At 43.8% G+C, this 13,600-nt stretch overlaps 2 protein-coding genes across 5 annotated transcripts; one reads left to right on the top strand and one right to left on the bottom strand.

Annotated features, from left to right (window-relative positions):
- The first annotated feature begins 1,764 nt into the window (after positions 1-1,764).
- LOC136490855 (PTI1-like tyrosine-protein kinase 1) lies at positions 1,765-4,958 on the top strand. Of its 2 annotated transcripts, XM_066487049.1 has the most exons (6): positions 1,765-2,107; positions 2,664-3,026; positions 3,161-3,455; positions 3,563-3,695; positions 4,359-4,445; positions 4,587-4,958. In XM_066487049.1, exons 1-6 carry the CDS (start codon positions 1,975-1,977, stop codon positions 4,701-4,703), a joined length of 1,128 nt encoding a protein of 375 aa, XP_066343146.1. In that variant the 5' UTR covers positions 1,765-1,974; the 3' UTR covers positions 4,704-4,958. The 2 variants fall into 2 exon arrangements, with proteins under 2 accessions (XP_066343146.1, XP_066343148.1); XM_066487051.1 differs by lacking the exons at positions 4,359-4,445; positions 4,587-4,958 and adding an exon at positions 4,035-4,319 and having other exon boundaries at positions 1,767-2,107.
- A 105-nt stretch (positions 4,959-5,063) lies between these two features.
- On the bottom strand, positions 5,064-10,434 carry LOC136490854 (CMP-sialic acid transporter 4-like). 3 transcript variants are annotated; one of them, XM_066487046.1, is made up of 16 exons: positions 10,085-10,434; positions 9,478-9,722; positions 9,006-9,122; positions 8,708-8,764; positions 8,332-8,409; positions 7,843-7,887; positions 7,626-7,685; positions 7,225-7,347; positions 7,049-7,126; positions 6,810-6,879; positions 6,311-6,418; positions 6,062-6,195; positions 5,915-5,991; positions 5,677-5,725; positions 5,523-5,586; positions 5,064-5,300 (listed from the first exon to the last, which is right to left on the bottom strand). In XM_066487046.1, exons 2-15 carry the CDS (start codon positions 9,646-9,648, stop codon positions 5,536-5,538), a joined length of 1,218 nt encoding a protein of 405 aa, XP_066343143.1. In that variant the 5' UTR covers positions 9,649-9,722; positions 10,085-10,434; the 3' UTR covers positions 5,064-5,300; positions 5,523-5,535. The 3 variants fall into 3 exon arrangements, with proteins under 3 accessions (XP_066343143.1, XP_066343144.1, XP_066343145.1); XM_066487047.1 differs by having other exon boundaries at positions 9,478-9,716; XM_066487048.1 differs by lacking the exon at positions 10,085-10,434 and adding an exon at positions 9,815-9,980 and having other exon boundaries at positions 9,478-9,716.
- Positions 10,435-13,600: the final 3,166 nt, after the last annotated feature.

Raw genomic sequence — 13,600 nt, 5'->3', positions numbered from 1 at the left:
GTTCATCTATCTGTCTACGTATCTATATACACATAGTACTTCGTAGGTCCTAAGTCACATGTATATTTGGCCATGTGTCTGTCAGTGTATCGAATTGATAAAGTTTGTTGTTTCTTAAAATCTACTGGTTGAAAGGGGTACGTACGTACATGTGTCTGTCAGTGTATCGAATTAATAAACCTTTCAGATCGATCGTTGTTATCTAGGGGTGTTTGGTTCTTTAGTCGCTCCTAAAATTAATGTCATATCGAATGTTTAGATACTAATAAAGAGCATTAAATATAGATTGATTATAAAACTAATTACATAGATGGAGGCTAATTTTCTAGACGAATTTTTTAAATCTAATTAATCTATCATTAGCGCATGTTACTGTAGCACCACGTTGTCAAATCATGGACTAATTAGCCTTAAAAGATTTGTCTCACAAATTAGTCGCAAGTTATGTAATTAGTTTCATAATTAGTCTATATATAATACTTTATGTATCCAAACATTCGATGTGACAACAATTTTAGGAATTCCTGATGAACCAAACAACCCTTTAGCTTTCTTTTGTGACAGTGGTATTCATACATGGGCACCATGTCAGCCCACAGCAGAGCTAGCTACGCGGTACTCCACCCACGTCACCCTGCTCCACGCACGTCGTTGCAGCCGTCCTCGCCAGCCTTGTCGCGCGCGCCGTCAACACGCGCGTCGCCTTAGCGCCGACCAGCTGCTGCACCACGCATGCCGATCGTCAGAGTAATACTACAGATGATCAAATCAATCAAAATGCAGTGTTTCTGATTGATGGCTATAGAAATACAGCTAGCAACACGTACTCCTTCCATTTACAAAAGAATATAATTCTAAAACAGTATAATGATTTAGTACTTTAAGTTTGACTAATTATAGTTAAAAAAATATAAATATTTATAATATCAAATAAACATCATTAGATTAATTACGAAATATATTTTTATAATAAATTAATTTGGAGTTATAAATGTGAATATTATTTACTAAAAATATAATCAAACATGAAGCACTTTAACTGACACCCATATTTAGTTACTCGTTTTCACAGACAGAGGTAGTACTACTGCAACGCACAAGGCACTGTCTTTAATTTTTGGTGTTGTTCATCCGGTTGAACTGCTGCATGGAATGGTGCATGCACACCACCGCACCGGGGCGTGTGATGGTGACAGCATAGAGTAAAGGCCCGCCCAGGCGCTCTGTTACTCCTGCTACTAACAACTGCCGTGGAGGAGGGAGACATACAGTCAGGTATATTCTGGCGCTGAGCTACCGCCATGTTAATGTCCCCTAGGATGTTCTACCGTGCACTGCTAGACACCTTGACGATAAGATCTGTGACGTCAAGATATGTTACCTCCATATCAGGACTCATAGCGTCGACCCAGGGTGCAAAAATAAGTTTAAATCTTCCAAGGACAAATGTAATTTTTTGTCGGAAAAAAGCTCAAATCGTAAAAAATTAGGTCGTGGGTGCAGACTGCAGTGCAGCGGTGCGCGCGGGCTGCGGACTCGGTCCAGAAACGTACACACGGTCCGTCCGGAGGCCGGAGCTGCTCCCCCGTCGCTGGGCCCCGCGGCCTAGAAAATTCGCGCAGAGATGTCACGGCCGTGCTTCACATCGCTGGCCCGCCCGTTTCCCGGTCTCGTCTCGGAACTTTGTCTACCTCTGAGCTGCTGCTGCTGCTGCTCTCTCTCTCTCAGCTCGCTCTTGCAGCGTTGCCGTCCACAGGACGGGACGGATTGAGAAAAATTCAGCGAAACCATCAGCGGATTCCGTGCGAGATACATAAGCCGACAGCCACCGGTCGTTGCGTCTTGCTCACGTCACAACGCTAGCTAGGAGCTGCTAACTTCTGCAACCACCGAGCAGTCCCGGCTCCGGCTCAGCGATAAGAGTGGGAGCGACGGCTACGACAGCGCTTGTGCTGTGTGTTGCGTGCGCCGGCGATGGGGTGGTGGGAGAACGCCAAGAGCGTGTTCGGCGGCGACGGCGGGGACGGCGGCAACGTCGGCTGCTTCCCGAGGATCGGGAGGAAGCAAGCCAGGAACTCGTACGCTTTCCCGGCGGATCCTGGGAGCGGTACGTTTTCTGGTGCTCCGTTTTGCTTTTAGGCCGTAACGGACGTGTCTGTGTGCTCAGTACAGTTTTCGATTCAGAAACCCTTTTTTTTTTGTCACTCTTTTGTTCTTCTTTGCTCCCATAGTCTGGCCCCTTAGGTTTTAAAAGGATTATCCTCATGCTCTGCAGTCAGCACAAAAAAGAAAGAAAGAAAAGTAGCTTTATTTTGCTTTTGTGTGAGTGTGTGTTACTTGCTCTCATTGGCGGATCCAGGGGGGGGGGGCTGCAGCCCCCCGTGAGGCTTAATTCCTTGTTAAATTACTGTAGCATCAAGCATAAATCATCATTAAATCTTTATTATTAATCAACATGTTCATTACTTAGCCCCCTCCTTATCTCATCCTGGATCCGCCACTGCTTGCTCTGCTATGAAAATTCTGAAACCTGGCAGCACGACGAACACTTGGAACGAACATCGGCGGCAAACGCTTTGATAACCCAAGCACTCTGCAGTTTTCCACCTCCACACCATAGTCCATAAGTTACTGACGCGCCGAAAACTTGTGCTTCGCTTCAGAGAAACGGAGAGGATCGGGCGGCCCCGTCCCAGAGGAGGTGATCACGGTGGAGGTGCCGGAGGTGCCGCTGCGCGAGCTGAGCGAGATCACCGCGTCCTTCTCCGGCGAGAAGCTGATCGGGCAGGGGTCCTACGCCAAGGTCTACCAGGCCACGCTGCGGAGCGGCAGGCTCGCCGTGGTCAAGCGGCTGGAGAAGCCCTCCAAGCACGCGTCCAACGTCGTCTTCCTCAAGCAGCTCGGGGTGGCGTCGAGGCTGCAGCACGACAACTTCGTCCGCCTGCTCGGGTACACCATCAGTGGCGACCTCCGCGTGCTGGTCTACGAGTTCGCCACCATGGGCACCCTCCACGACGTCCTTCACGGTGGGTACAATACAGAGAGATCGGTTCACTCTTCGATTGCCAGCAACTAGCACCGGCTGCCTTCACAGTCAGTCGAGTCCACGCTGACGATCGGTCGGTTCATGCGCGCCATGACCAACCAACCAACCACGCAGGGGACAGGGAGATGCTGGGGCTGGCGCCGCCGGAGCAGGGCAGAGCCGGCAGGCCGGTGCTGAGCTGGATCCACCGCGTGCACATCGCGCTGGACGCGGCGAGGGGGCTGGAGTACCTGCACGAGATGGTGCAGCCGGCGGTGACGCACAAGGACGTGCGCTCCACCAACGTGCTGCTGTTCGAAGGGTTCAGGGCCAAGATCGCCGACTACAACATGTTCAGCCAGGCCGCGGACATGGCGAGGCTCAACCGGTCCACGCACACGCTCGGTTCCTTCGGCTACCAGGCGCCCGAGTACGTGCCTTTGTTTGTGGCTGCTGCTGCTGCAGCAGCAGCTGCTGATGTTTGGGGTCGGGTCGGGTGGTTTCTGACGGATTCATGGTTTGGGGTTGTTCATTCAGGTACGCCATGATGGGGCAGATGACGGACAAGAGCGACGTGTACAGCTTCGGCATCGTTCTCCTGGAGCTCCTGACGGGTAGGAAGCCGTTGGACCGGACGCTGCCGCAGGGCCAGCGAAGCCTGGTGAACTGGGTAAGAATTATCAAAGTCGCCCCGTCTACACAGTAGCAAAATAAGGGTTAGAATTTGTTAGTACTCCGTATGGTACTTGTAGGCCACCCACCCCTGACCCTGAGACCATTATTGGTTGCGGATTTCTGAAGGTAACCAAAATGCTAGACCACATCAATCAAACAATGAAAAGAAACGCTAAACCAAATTGGAATAATTGCAGCCATAGTCTTTCCTCCTAATTATCAACCATTCTCTTACCTAACGAGCTGAGAATCGAAAGAGGTGCTTTCCTAGACACAAGTGGAAGATTTAGGTGACATTCAGTCACATTGATCAAAATGTGTTTTGTTTGTTCAGCTTCAAGAAGACCTGAAAGAAAGTTCTAGCCCCCCAGATTAAAAATTGATGGAGCTTGCCCTCCAAGTGCTACAAGCAATAATATTGTAAATCAAGGCAGTTAAGTAGGCAGTAGCTATGATGTCTTTGGTACAGTACTCCGCATGATCTAGTTCAACACGAGAACAGCAGCAGGAGCATAAAAATGCAGAATCGGTCTTGTCCTCGAAAAACGATGCTGCTACTGTGCTACACATAGTACTCTTCTGCTACGTATCTGTTATTAATAATAGTCACCAAATCGCAAAAACCTCTGGCGATTTCCTGATCATGGTGGTGCATCAGGCAACTCCGATGCTGACGGAAGACAGGGTTCAGGAATGTATCGATCCGAAGCTTGGTGATCAGTATCCTCCTGCAGGAGCTCTCAAGGTCTCACTCTCGATCCATAATAATATACAGCTTTTAGTCTTTTACACACGAAAACTTTTCTTCTGCCAGTAGTTAGTTGGGTTTGCGAGCCATTGGCATGGCGCCAGAACCTAACCATGTCGACCTGGTTGTCACCTACAGCTCGGGAGAATCGCGGTGCAGTGCCTGCATTACGACCCCAACCTCCGGCCGTCCATGGGCACCGTCGCCCGCGTGATCAACTATGCCGTCTTGCGAGACCAGCAGGGCGTCGTCTGATCTGATGCATGCAAGTTTTGCACTGTAGCTGTGAATATCATGCATGTCTTGCTGTTCTGTCATGTAAGCTGGCCATGTTTGCGCAGCGGTTATATCTGTAGGCAGTCTATGGATACTATGCAAACTTGAAGCAGCACAGAACGCTTACGGTTACGGCCATGCATGAAACAATGGGCTAGTTTGTAATGACAATATATTTTTCCTGAGAATAATTTGTGAAGAGGTACAGAAAAAACAAAAAAGAAAATTGCACAAGGACGGAGCTGGTCACGAAATCAGCTGGGTTTTCTCGACCTGCACAAGGTCTTCCCTCCGCAGGTCGATTTTTTTTTTTTTAAAGTCATCAACAAAAGTTGTATACTATCATTTTGCCCCGGAAAAGGAGGGGAAAGAATTATGGTACATAATAAGCATTAGTACATTAGTTTTGTATAAGGCCCTATTGCCATATATTGGCCCCAAATGTGGGGGGTATAAAAACAGAAAACAGAGGAACAAGGTGGCCAGAATTCTGCATATATAGATATTTCTTTTCCTTATACAGTTGACAAGAGCATTTGTTCTACTCTCGGCAAAAAGAGTTTCTTCTATACCTACCTGCAGAACCAAATAAAACGACTTCATAAAAAAACCTTATGAATGAGATGTTCCTATGTAAGTTTAAAGTGCACTGCTAAAAAGACTTTGAACATGTAGATGAACTGTTGACCGTTAGACCAGCACAGTAGGTTTATATTTTTCAGTGCCAACAAATTATCATTTACATGCAGGCCACCAATGTCTCACATACAAACAAAAAATTATAAGCATGAAATGTACCTTGAATGTAATCTCAAATTGGCAGCAATGGTTTTCTCTCATCAGTTGCGCTAAGATGCCTTGCCTGAAACCAGTGCCAGCGTAGACATTAGAGACCACCTCCACAAAAAGATGTGAGTTCTTAATTTATTCAGTCAAAAAATGAGTCACTTACATCATCAGCGGCACCAGCAGTCATATTTACAAAAGAAGACTCAGAGGACCTGTGAAACAGAATTCGTCTTATTAGGCTAGATATTGGGCAACATTTAGTGGATATCAACAATTCATGCTAATATTTTAGTTATTATGCTGTGCTCCTTTACCATACCAAATTTATTTGGTACCATCTGAAATAGCCATGAGAACCAGTAAATTGTGTACGAAAATAACATTTTTCTCAGCCTCTTTACCTATGATTTTGTGTATCTCCCAGATCAACTGTTCCAGCTGGCTTTTCATCCTTGACTTTCGCTAGTGGAGAGAAAAACTGAACAGAAATAGCATTCATATAAGTTTAGTTGAGGGAAAACAATCTAAAGAAGAAAAAAAACAGTCACCTGGTGCATAGAAATAAATACTATTGAGATGCCCAAGAGGAAGTTAACGGTCAAGGGTTGTCCCAAAAATGCAGCCGAAGCTAGACCAGTGAAAATTGTGGCAACAGTTGACGAGTACTTCTTCAAAATAGTGTCTGCAGTATTATTCCAGTCAATCATTCAGAACTATGAGGTAAGAGGGCATAATGGACGAAAAGACAGAAGAACTAGTATCATAAAAGTGAGATTCGTGGGCATATCTTCCGTTACCTGCATACTTGAAGAAGAAAGAAGAGAGAATGCCTTGAGCAGCATTGTTACAAATGAGAAACATTGTTGCCCTCGAATGCCCTCGAAAGATATCAAAACTCTCTGGACCTGTAAATGAACATGACATAGTACATCATACTTCATACCTTATACTGCAATAAACAACAGTCACAACACACAAACAAAACATAAGCACATGATTCTCAGCATTTGTGCATTACAAATTGCTACACAACAAACTCATCAATACATAAAGCTCTAAGCAAGACACCCTGTCATAACCTCCAAAAGCACCAGTGCACCACTAATAATCCAACCTGGGAACTGCTGCTTACTATAGGGAGGAACCTATTTTACCATGGGCTGCCCATATAGTCTATGAAATAACATTGGTTAATGTGCGCAAGGAAATTGTGGCACCAGTGCCCATATTTTACCGCTTCTTAATGCCTTACCTATCAGTAGAAAAAGAAATATATTTTCACATAAGATACTGTACCTTGAAATATGACAGTTCCTAAGATGCCAAGGAAGTTGAAAATTGCACCATAACCATATAAGAACAGATTCTGCAAATTACGTAAATACTTAGTGGAATAAAGAGAGGGCATGGTCAAGAAATTAAGACAAGAAGTCAAGAAATTGAGGAAAAACATGGTAGAGAAATGGTGTTTAATTCATATCACATAAAGGTAAAAATTAGGAAAGGCAGCTGAATTTATTTAAAAGAGAAACCACCTGAAGGTAGATGCTTGTATCAAACTGGCTTTTTAGAGCGTACTCATTGTAGACAGAGGCAAATGATGGGACAGAAACCTAAAAATTTACAGGAATGTGTATCCATGAGGTTCTGCATCCGCCAATTGTGCAGATATATGAAGACAAATAAATGAAACCAATCTGTACAAACTTACAAAAATTAGCGTATATGCGTATGCAATAGTGGTGACTGGAAGACCAAAAGCATTGGTTCCCTCAGGTATAGAGCATAGTTGATTGACACTGATTCCAATAAGCAATAGGGCAAGGGCTTCCCACTGATAGTCATACGATAAAACAGGGAGGATTAGACATTGCCAAGATAACTTTTCTTTATTAAAATAGTACAGAGGTCAGAGGCCATGAAAAAACTGAAGAAAAATGGATCTACTATACTAGTCATAAGTGTTCCACTTAAAACACATCAATGAGACAATCTTTACGGTTGTGTACAAACAGCCAAACTAAGATTATGATGTTACCATCAAGCTATCAACATAATATGTTTCCTCACTCAGAAAATGCAATGGTAATACAATGATGACATCAGTCTTACCTGAATTATAGAGAATTTTCTTCTCATGATAATTTTTAGGAGAACAGCAATGACAAGCACCTGGATTGGATGTCAAAAGTAGCAATATTAGCAACCTTGTTTTTTTCATGCAAAGGAGTTAGATATGTGAATTCACTAAGAGTATGCACAGATGCACATGTACTCATACATGGTACAAGAACAAAACATGTGAAGATGGAAGTACACTAGCAAGTACCTTCAGGTTGCTTAGCATCTTCACAGTTGAGGGGTTGAAGTATAACTGCGTTGGAAGTACAAAACAACATCATACAGCAAGACCAAAATCTAGTCAAGACAATACTACATGAATGCCCATGGATTAACATGTAACAGGATATGTTAGACTTGATGTTATAATGACGGATGAACCTTGAAAACTAGTCAACTAAAATGTTTCATTCATCTGTTATGTTGCCTTTATCCTTCATTGACAAGGAGAAAGAGCAAAGACACAGGTAAAAGAGCCATGAAAAAATATATTCAAGAGATAAATCAGTATGGTACAATAAGGTGATAGTAGTACCGTTCACATAATTTGCCAGAAATTCTTTTACATAAAGACTAAAGTGCATAATTAACAGAAATAACTTATAAAACTATAGCACTTCATGCAAAAGTGTTTGCACCATGAAATACAGGAGTACATACAAGTGAATGTTATCTCAGCCAGTTCAATGAACTTTACCTGCATGATAAATTTTAGGTAGTTGTTGATGGCATATAGGAGAGCCGGAACAGCTAAGAGTACATTATTACGAGCTGCCTACACAAGAAAACATGTAAGAATCAAATGATCAGGTGTCATGGTCAAAAAGGAAAAAAAAAGAAATATAAATCACGTTCCATAGATAAAAAAAAACATTAATATAATAATACAGGAAAGCTGAAGCAAGGCAGTAGGACACAAAGATTAACCAAAAAATGAGCAGTGCTTCGCCAAAGGAAATGCAAATGAATAGAAGCAACAACAAAAAAAATGCTTGTCTAAAATGAGAACCAGAAGTCAAGTATCGTATATGAGCACAGGTACATGTGTTGTCTTTTAGACAAGATACAATCACCTGTACAAAGGTAGAAAGTGACAGAAGCGGCTTCTCCCCCACCTTTTGTTTTCTAGACTGCAAAATAGAATAATAATAAAGTTAGGGGAAACACTTCCACACAACGAGATCTACATGGAAGTCATCAAAATTAATCAGTAGATGTGCCACTGGCCTACTGAAAATAATTTCTTACAACACCTTCCCAGCTCCCCAAACCATAAATGAAAAAGATCTATATTTCACAGCAGGGCTGTACACACCCAACATGAATAAAAGCACATACTCTTGATGAAAGCATGAATGAACACAAACTAACCTCAATTATTAGCATTACAATGGCAAAAAAAACTTTTGCAACCTCTGTCAAAAAGTTAACGCTGATAGGACTGAACTGAAACTTCCCATCAACCTTCGACATGAAGACTAGGATAGGCTGCAAAACAAAGATAACTGTTAGCAAAGTTGTGACAATACGCATATTACAATGTGGTGCATGATTAACTAGATTAAATATGCATGGGGTGCTAGAGAATTACTATTTACTTCCAAAACAACCTTACTCAGATCTACTAATAAATTTCAAGCACGGCCAAACAAGTAGAATTATCTATACTCATTCCCTGGTTTAGCTTTACCTACATGGGATTTGCTATATTCAAACAAGCATATCATATAGGTATGAATGGTAATGCATGACGTTATTGCTAGGATTAATGCTGTCAAACTGCCTGTCCAAGGATTTCATTGATTGGGCACTAAGTCATAAATAACTAGGGAGAATGAACCACCTGGAGGCCAACCAAGATGCAGTCCCCAGACACGAGAAGGACATTAAGTGCACGGTACTTGGATGATATCTTGCTGCGGTGCTTGTCGTACGCCCTCGACACACTCCTGGGGCTCGGAACTGCCACCTTGGAGTGACAAACGCTGCATTCCAGCACGCCATTCCTTTGCATCTCCTCCAACCGACCAGGATCAGCAGCCCAGACTATAGGTGTGAGCTCTGAACAGTCCCCGTCAATACCTGTAGCTAAAACACAATAGCAAACAGAGTAATAACTAGCAGTTCCCTCTAAATTTCACAGCATTTTTGCTAGTTCATTCATCAAAACGTATCATTACCCTGAACGCTGAAAACGCAAACGGCAATATAACTATATAAGCAGCCGTCAGCACCTGCTACCCACACCAGATCACCAAAAAAAAATAGCGCCAGTAACTCTCAGCATAAATGGACTAAAAACTGCGGACACAGCTAATTCACGATCATATGCCGCCTCCGTGTCCATAACTGATTGCCGCCCAATCAGCAGTCACGAAGAATAACTCCGAAAATCGCAAAACAATCCGAGCAGCGAAGAGATCTGAGAGCGCGCTGGCGCGAGACTGTACCACAGAATCACGGGAAGATGCGGAAACGTGGTGGCGAGATCTCGAGGAGACGTGGATCTAGCCCCGCCTTCCTAGTCACCGGTTCACCGCGCGCGCGCGCGGCGAATCCCGCTCGGCGGGGTCGGTGCAGGCTCCGCTACCGGCACGCTTCCGCTCGCGCGCCGCGTGTGCTGAGCGGCGAGGAAGGTTGCCGCGGAGATCTCGGGTGAGGGCGGGAGGAGGTGGGGGTCGCGAGCGCGGTGGCGGTGGCGCGGGAGGGGGAGGTGTCGTCAAGGTGTGCGTGGCCGTGGGAGAGGAGGAGCGGAAGTAGGCCGTAGGCGGGTGCTTCTCAGCTTCTGTCGCGTTTATGTTTTCCTCGTGGTCTGGCGCTTTTGCGCTCGAGGAAAATGCTTGGAAGTCCCTGCGCTTTTCCACTTCTCCGGAGTTCTTGGCTAAAGAAAATTTTTGTACTCTTTCTTGAGATGTCTGCTGGGGTGCTATATTATTAAGACATCGTCGGAACCCAACTAGCTAAATATAGTTGTTTCTTAACCTATTTTGATTTATTAGCAACTAATAGTTAGTTGGTTAATGGTCTTATTCGCTTCTCTTATAATCCGTCCTTTTCAATTTGTTTTTTCAGCAGGAATAGTGTTTTTCTCTCATATCAAATCAGCCGGAACAGTGTTTCGACTGATTTTTTCAGCGAAGCGAACGGGGCCAACAACTCATAATTAGTATTTGTTGGGTTTTATTTGATCCACCAACTTATAGGTTGTTAGAATTGTCTAGAATACATGACTGTTTTGTCTTACGAGATATGTGTAGAAAAGAGTAACGAGAGACAAAAAGGTCTTTATGTCTAGTAGGCATCGGACATATGCCTCAATGTCCACATAAGCATTGTGCCTCCATGTCATGCGCGGTAGTGGCTTGGTCTGACACACCACAAAAGCACATGGTTTTCAAGGGAAGAGATACACTCAAACAAAAGTAGAGAGGGGAGTTGAAGGCGACATGCAAGAGTTTGGTATCCTCATCTCATGAGGTGGAGATCAGCTTTATCTAGGCTAACAGAAACATATGCCCCCCCCCCCCCCCCGTTGGGGCTGCCTATCTTATAATCCGTTGTTTTTTCAGTCAGAACAATATTTTTCTTTAACAAATCCGCCGGAACAGTGTTTCAACTTGTTTTTTCAGCGAAGCGAACAGGACCATTGGGGGTATTCGCTTGAGCTTTCAGAACGGCTGCAACTTTTTAAGTTGATTAGGCCCCGTTCGGCTTGCTGAATTTTGACCGAAACTGTCTGAAAAACACTGTTCTGGCTGAATTGTTGTGAGAGAAAAATATTATTCCGGCTGAAAAAAGAAGCTGAACAAGCCAGCTTCTTGGTAAGCCGAACAGGGCCTCAGATTCATCCGTTGACAAATTAGATGACTATTATGAGTTGCCAGATATAGCGTTGTATCACTAGATACCTTTAGGTGTTGTGATGAACGTTTTACCGTCGTTAATGAAATCACTCTATATAAAAGATGATAAACGGAATAACCATTGGTCCATTGCGCGTCGTATCACTAGATACCTTTAGGTAGTGTTTGGATTTAGGGTTGGAATGGTTCTAGGTGTCATATCCCATTTTTGGCTTGGTGTTTGGTTCAGAGTTGGCCAGAGAGAGACATAATGATCGCACTAGGGAATATACCCTCTCATCAGGGCTCAACTCGCCTCCAGAAAACTTGGGAACTGAAGATTTAGAGATTGAAGGAGTAATCTTCTTTGCAATATCTATTTTGGCACTTTGTGCGTTTCTTTTTTGCCCCCTTTGTTGGGTTTGGTTGCAGCGCGTTGCTACTAGTCCGTTGGTGTTTAGGGCGTTTGCTTCCCGGCGGGTCAAAACCCTTTGCAATTCTAGTTCGTTTGTTGTATGTTGTAAGCTGGCGTCCCCAGTGGTCTCTTTCTATGTTTGTAGTTTGTAATGTGACGTTTCAAACTTTCTAAAAAAATTAGTTTTGCCTCTATCAAAAAGGGATCATCCTAGGTGGAACGAGGGTTGTATGCGTGCATGAGGAGCGTGAGGAAGAAGAGTGCGGGCTAGGATGGCATCAGCGTTGAGGAAGAAAGAAGAAGGAAGAAGGGAAGTGTCGGTGGAGGAGGGGGGAGGAGCGACCTCACCTGCGGAGGAGGGGAGGAAAAGGAATGTGCAGCCGTGCGAGTGAACTAAGCCTTGCACCCCGTCACATGGGCTACGGGCTCCGCCTCGCTGCGGACGCTGGCCACATGCATGGAGGTGCAAGGTTGTGGGTGTGGAGGCGAGGGAGGATGGCGAGGTCGGCGATGGAGGTCGAGTGACACTCTGTCTCCGTTGTGTAGTAAAATGAAGCGGGAGAGGAAGAAGAAAAGAAAAAAGAAATGAGGCCGACAAGTGAGCCTCATAAGACAACTGTTTGATCCCACCTTTGATATCTATAAACCAAACCGAAAAATAAGTTAGTCTCGTTCTCTCTCAACCAAATAGGAGGCAGGACCATTTTGCCTCTAAAAGACGAGAGGAACCCATTCCTAAATATCTCGTAACCAAACACAATCGCAGATGTTCTAATTTTTACCAATGTTATTATTGAAATCACTCTATATAGAGGTGATAAAGGGCATAACCATTAATTGCAGGAATGGTAAAACAAATTAGTTCGCTATAGCATCGTCAGCAACTAAAATAACAGAACAAGCACTACGTTTGAAAATATATAAATGGAAAAAACGGATACAAGTAAATATAAGATATGCAAGGGAGGGAGGAGCAAAAGATGATGCCGAGCCAGTGCTTGACGTCTTCCTGGTCTCTGGCAAGTTGGTGACCTGTCTCTTTTTAGACGTCGCGTTCACAAGCAATTTGCAGCTCGTGGCTCGTGCAAGCTACTGGGCTACTGGCGCGCTTCTTTCTGCGATATGTACCCTTTTTGAGCACGTTGCCGGCGTTCCTTTTGAAACACTATTTGCATGTTAGGTCCAGGTCCAAACACACCGGGAGCATTAATGCATAAGAATATTCTTAAGTATCCTACCTATATATGTTTCTTCTTTTTAAAGAAAAAAAGGAGCTAAAAGCCTATATATGACGCTAACAACCGTTACAGCAGCATTACCTTTTCTCAATGCTCATCCGATCCGCTTTGATGCGTTAGTTTGCAATTTTTTGTTTTTAATTAATTATTAATGACAGAATACTCATTTGATCCCTTAACTATCATCCGAGGCTCCCATTCAAAATGGTTATTTTAATTCTTCAAATTATAAATTGTAAAATTAAACCTATTTATTAATTTACGGACAAACCTATTCAATTTTCTAAATAAAAGAAAGCATCGCAAAAGATGACACTTTGAAGGGTGGCGAATTAGACTATAGGATACTAGCAGCCATTATCGGAGGTTTGTGAATTTTCTGATGGTTCAAAGGGGAGGCAAAAATTCCTATTTCTAAAAAAAAGAGGGAAAAAGATATAAATGGGCATGAATAAGAAATTAGGGGTTTCC

The sequence above is a fragment of the Miscanthus floridulus genome, chromosome 11, assembly GCF_019320115.1.
Source record: "Miscanthus floridulus cultivar M001 chromosome 11, ASM1932011v1, whole genome shotgun sequence".
Taxonomy (NCBI): Eukaryota; Viridiplantae; Streptophyta; class Magnoliopsida; order Poales; family Poaceae; genus Miscanthus; species Miscanthus floridulus.
The sequence above is the reverse complement of the archived record's forward strand: the minus strand, read 5'-3'. Positions and strand labels throughout refer to the sequence as shown.

What these genes read in the sequence shown, in the direction of transcription:
- LOC136490854 (XM_066487046.1), bottom strand. Translation starts at nt 9,648, where the DNA reads ATGCAAAGGAATGGCGTGCTGGAATGCAGCGTTTGTCACTCCAAGGTG. An exon ending in TTTCTTCTTCAAGTATGCAG is followed by an intron (nt 6,196 to 6,310) that starts GTAACGGAAGAT and finishes ATAATACTGCAG; the next exon opens with ACACTATTTTGAAGAAGTAC. An exon ending in GGAGATACACAAAATCATAG is followed by an intron (nt 5,726 to 5,914) that starts GTAAAGAGGCTG and finishes TCTGTTTCACAG; the next exon opens with GTCCTCTGAGTCTTCTTTTG.
- LOC136490855 (XM_066487049.1), top strand. Translation starts at nt 1,975, where the DNA reads ATGGGGTGGTGGGAGAACGCCAAGAGCGTGTTCGGCGGCGACGGCGGG. An exon ending in CCTCCACGACGTCCTTCACG is followed by an intron (nt 3,027 to 3,160) that starts GTGGGTACAATA and finishes CCAACCACGCAG; the next exon opens with GGGACAGGGAGATGCTGGGG. An exon ending in AGCGAAGCCTGGTGAACTGG is followed by an intron (nt 3,696 to 4,358) that starts GTAAGAATTATC and finishes GTGGTGCATCAG; the next exon opens with GCAACTCCGATGCTGACGGA.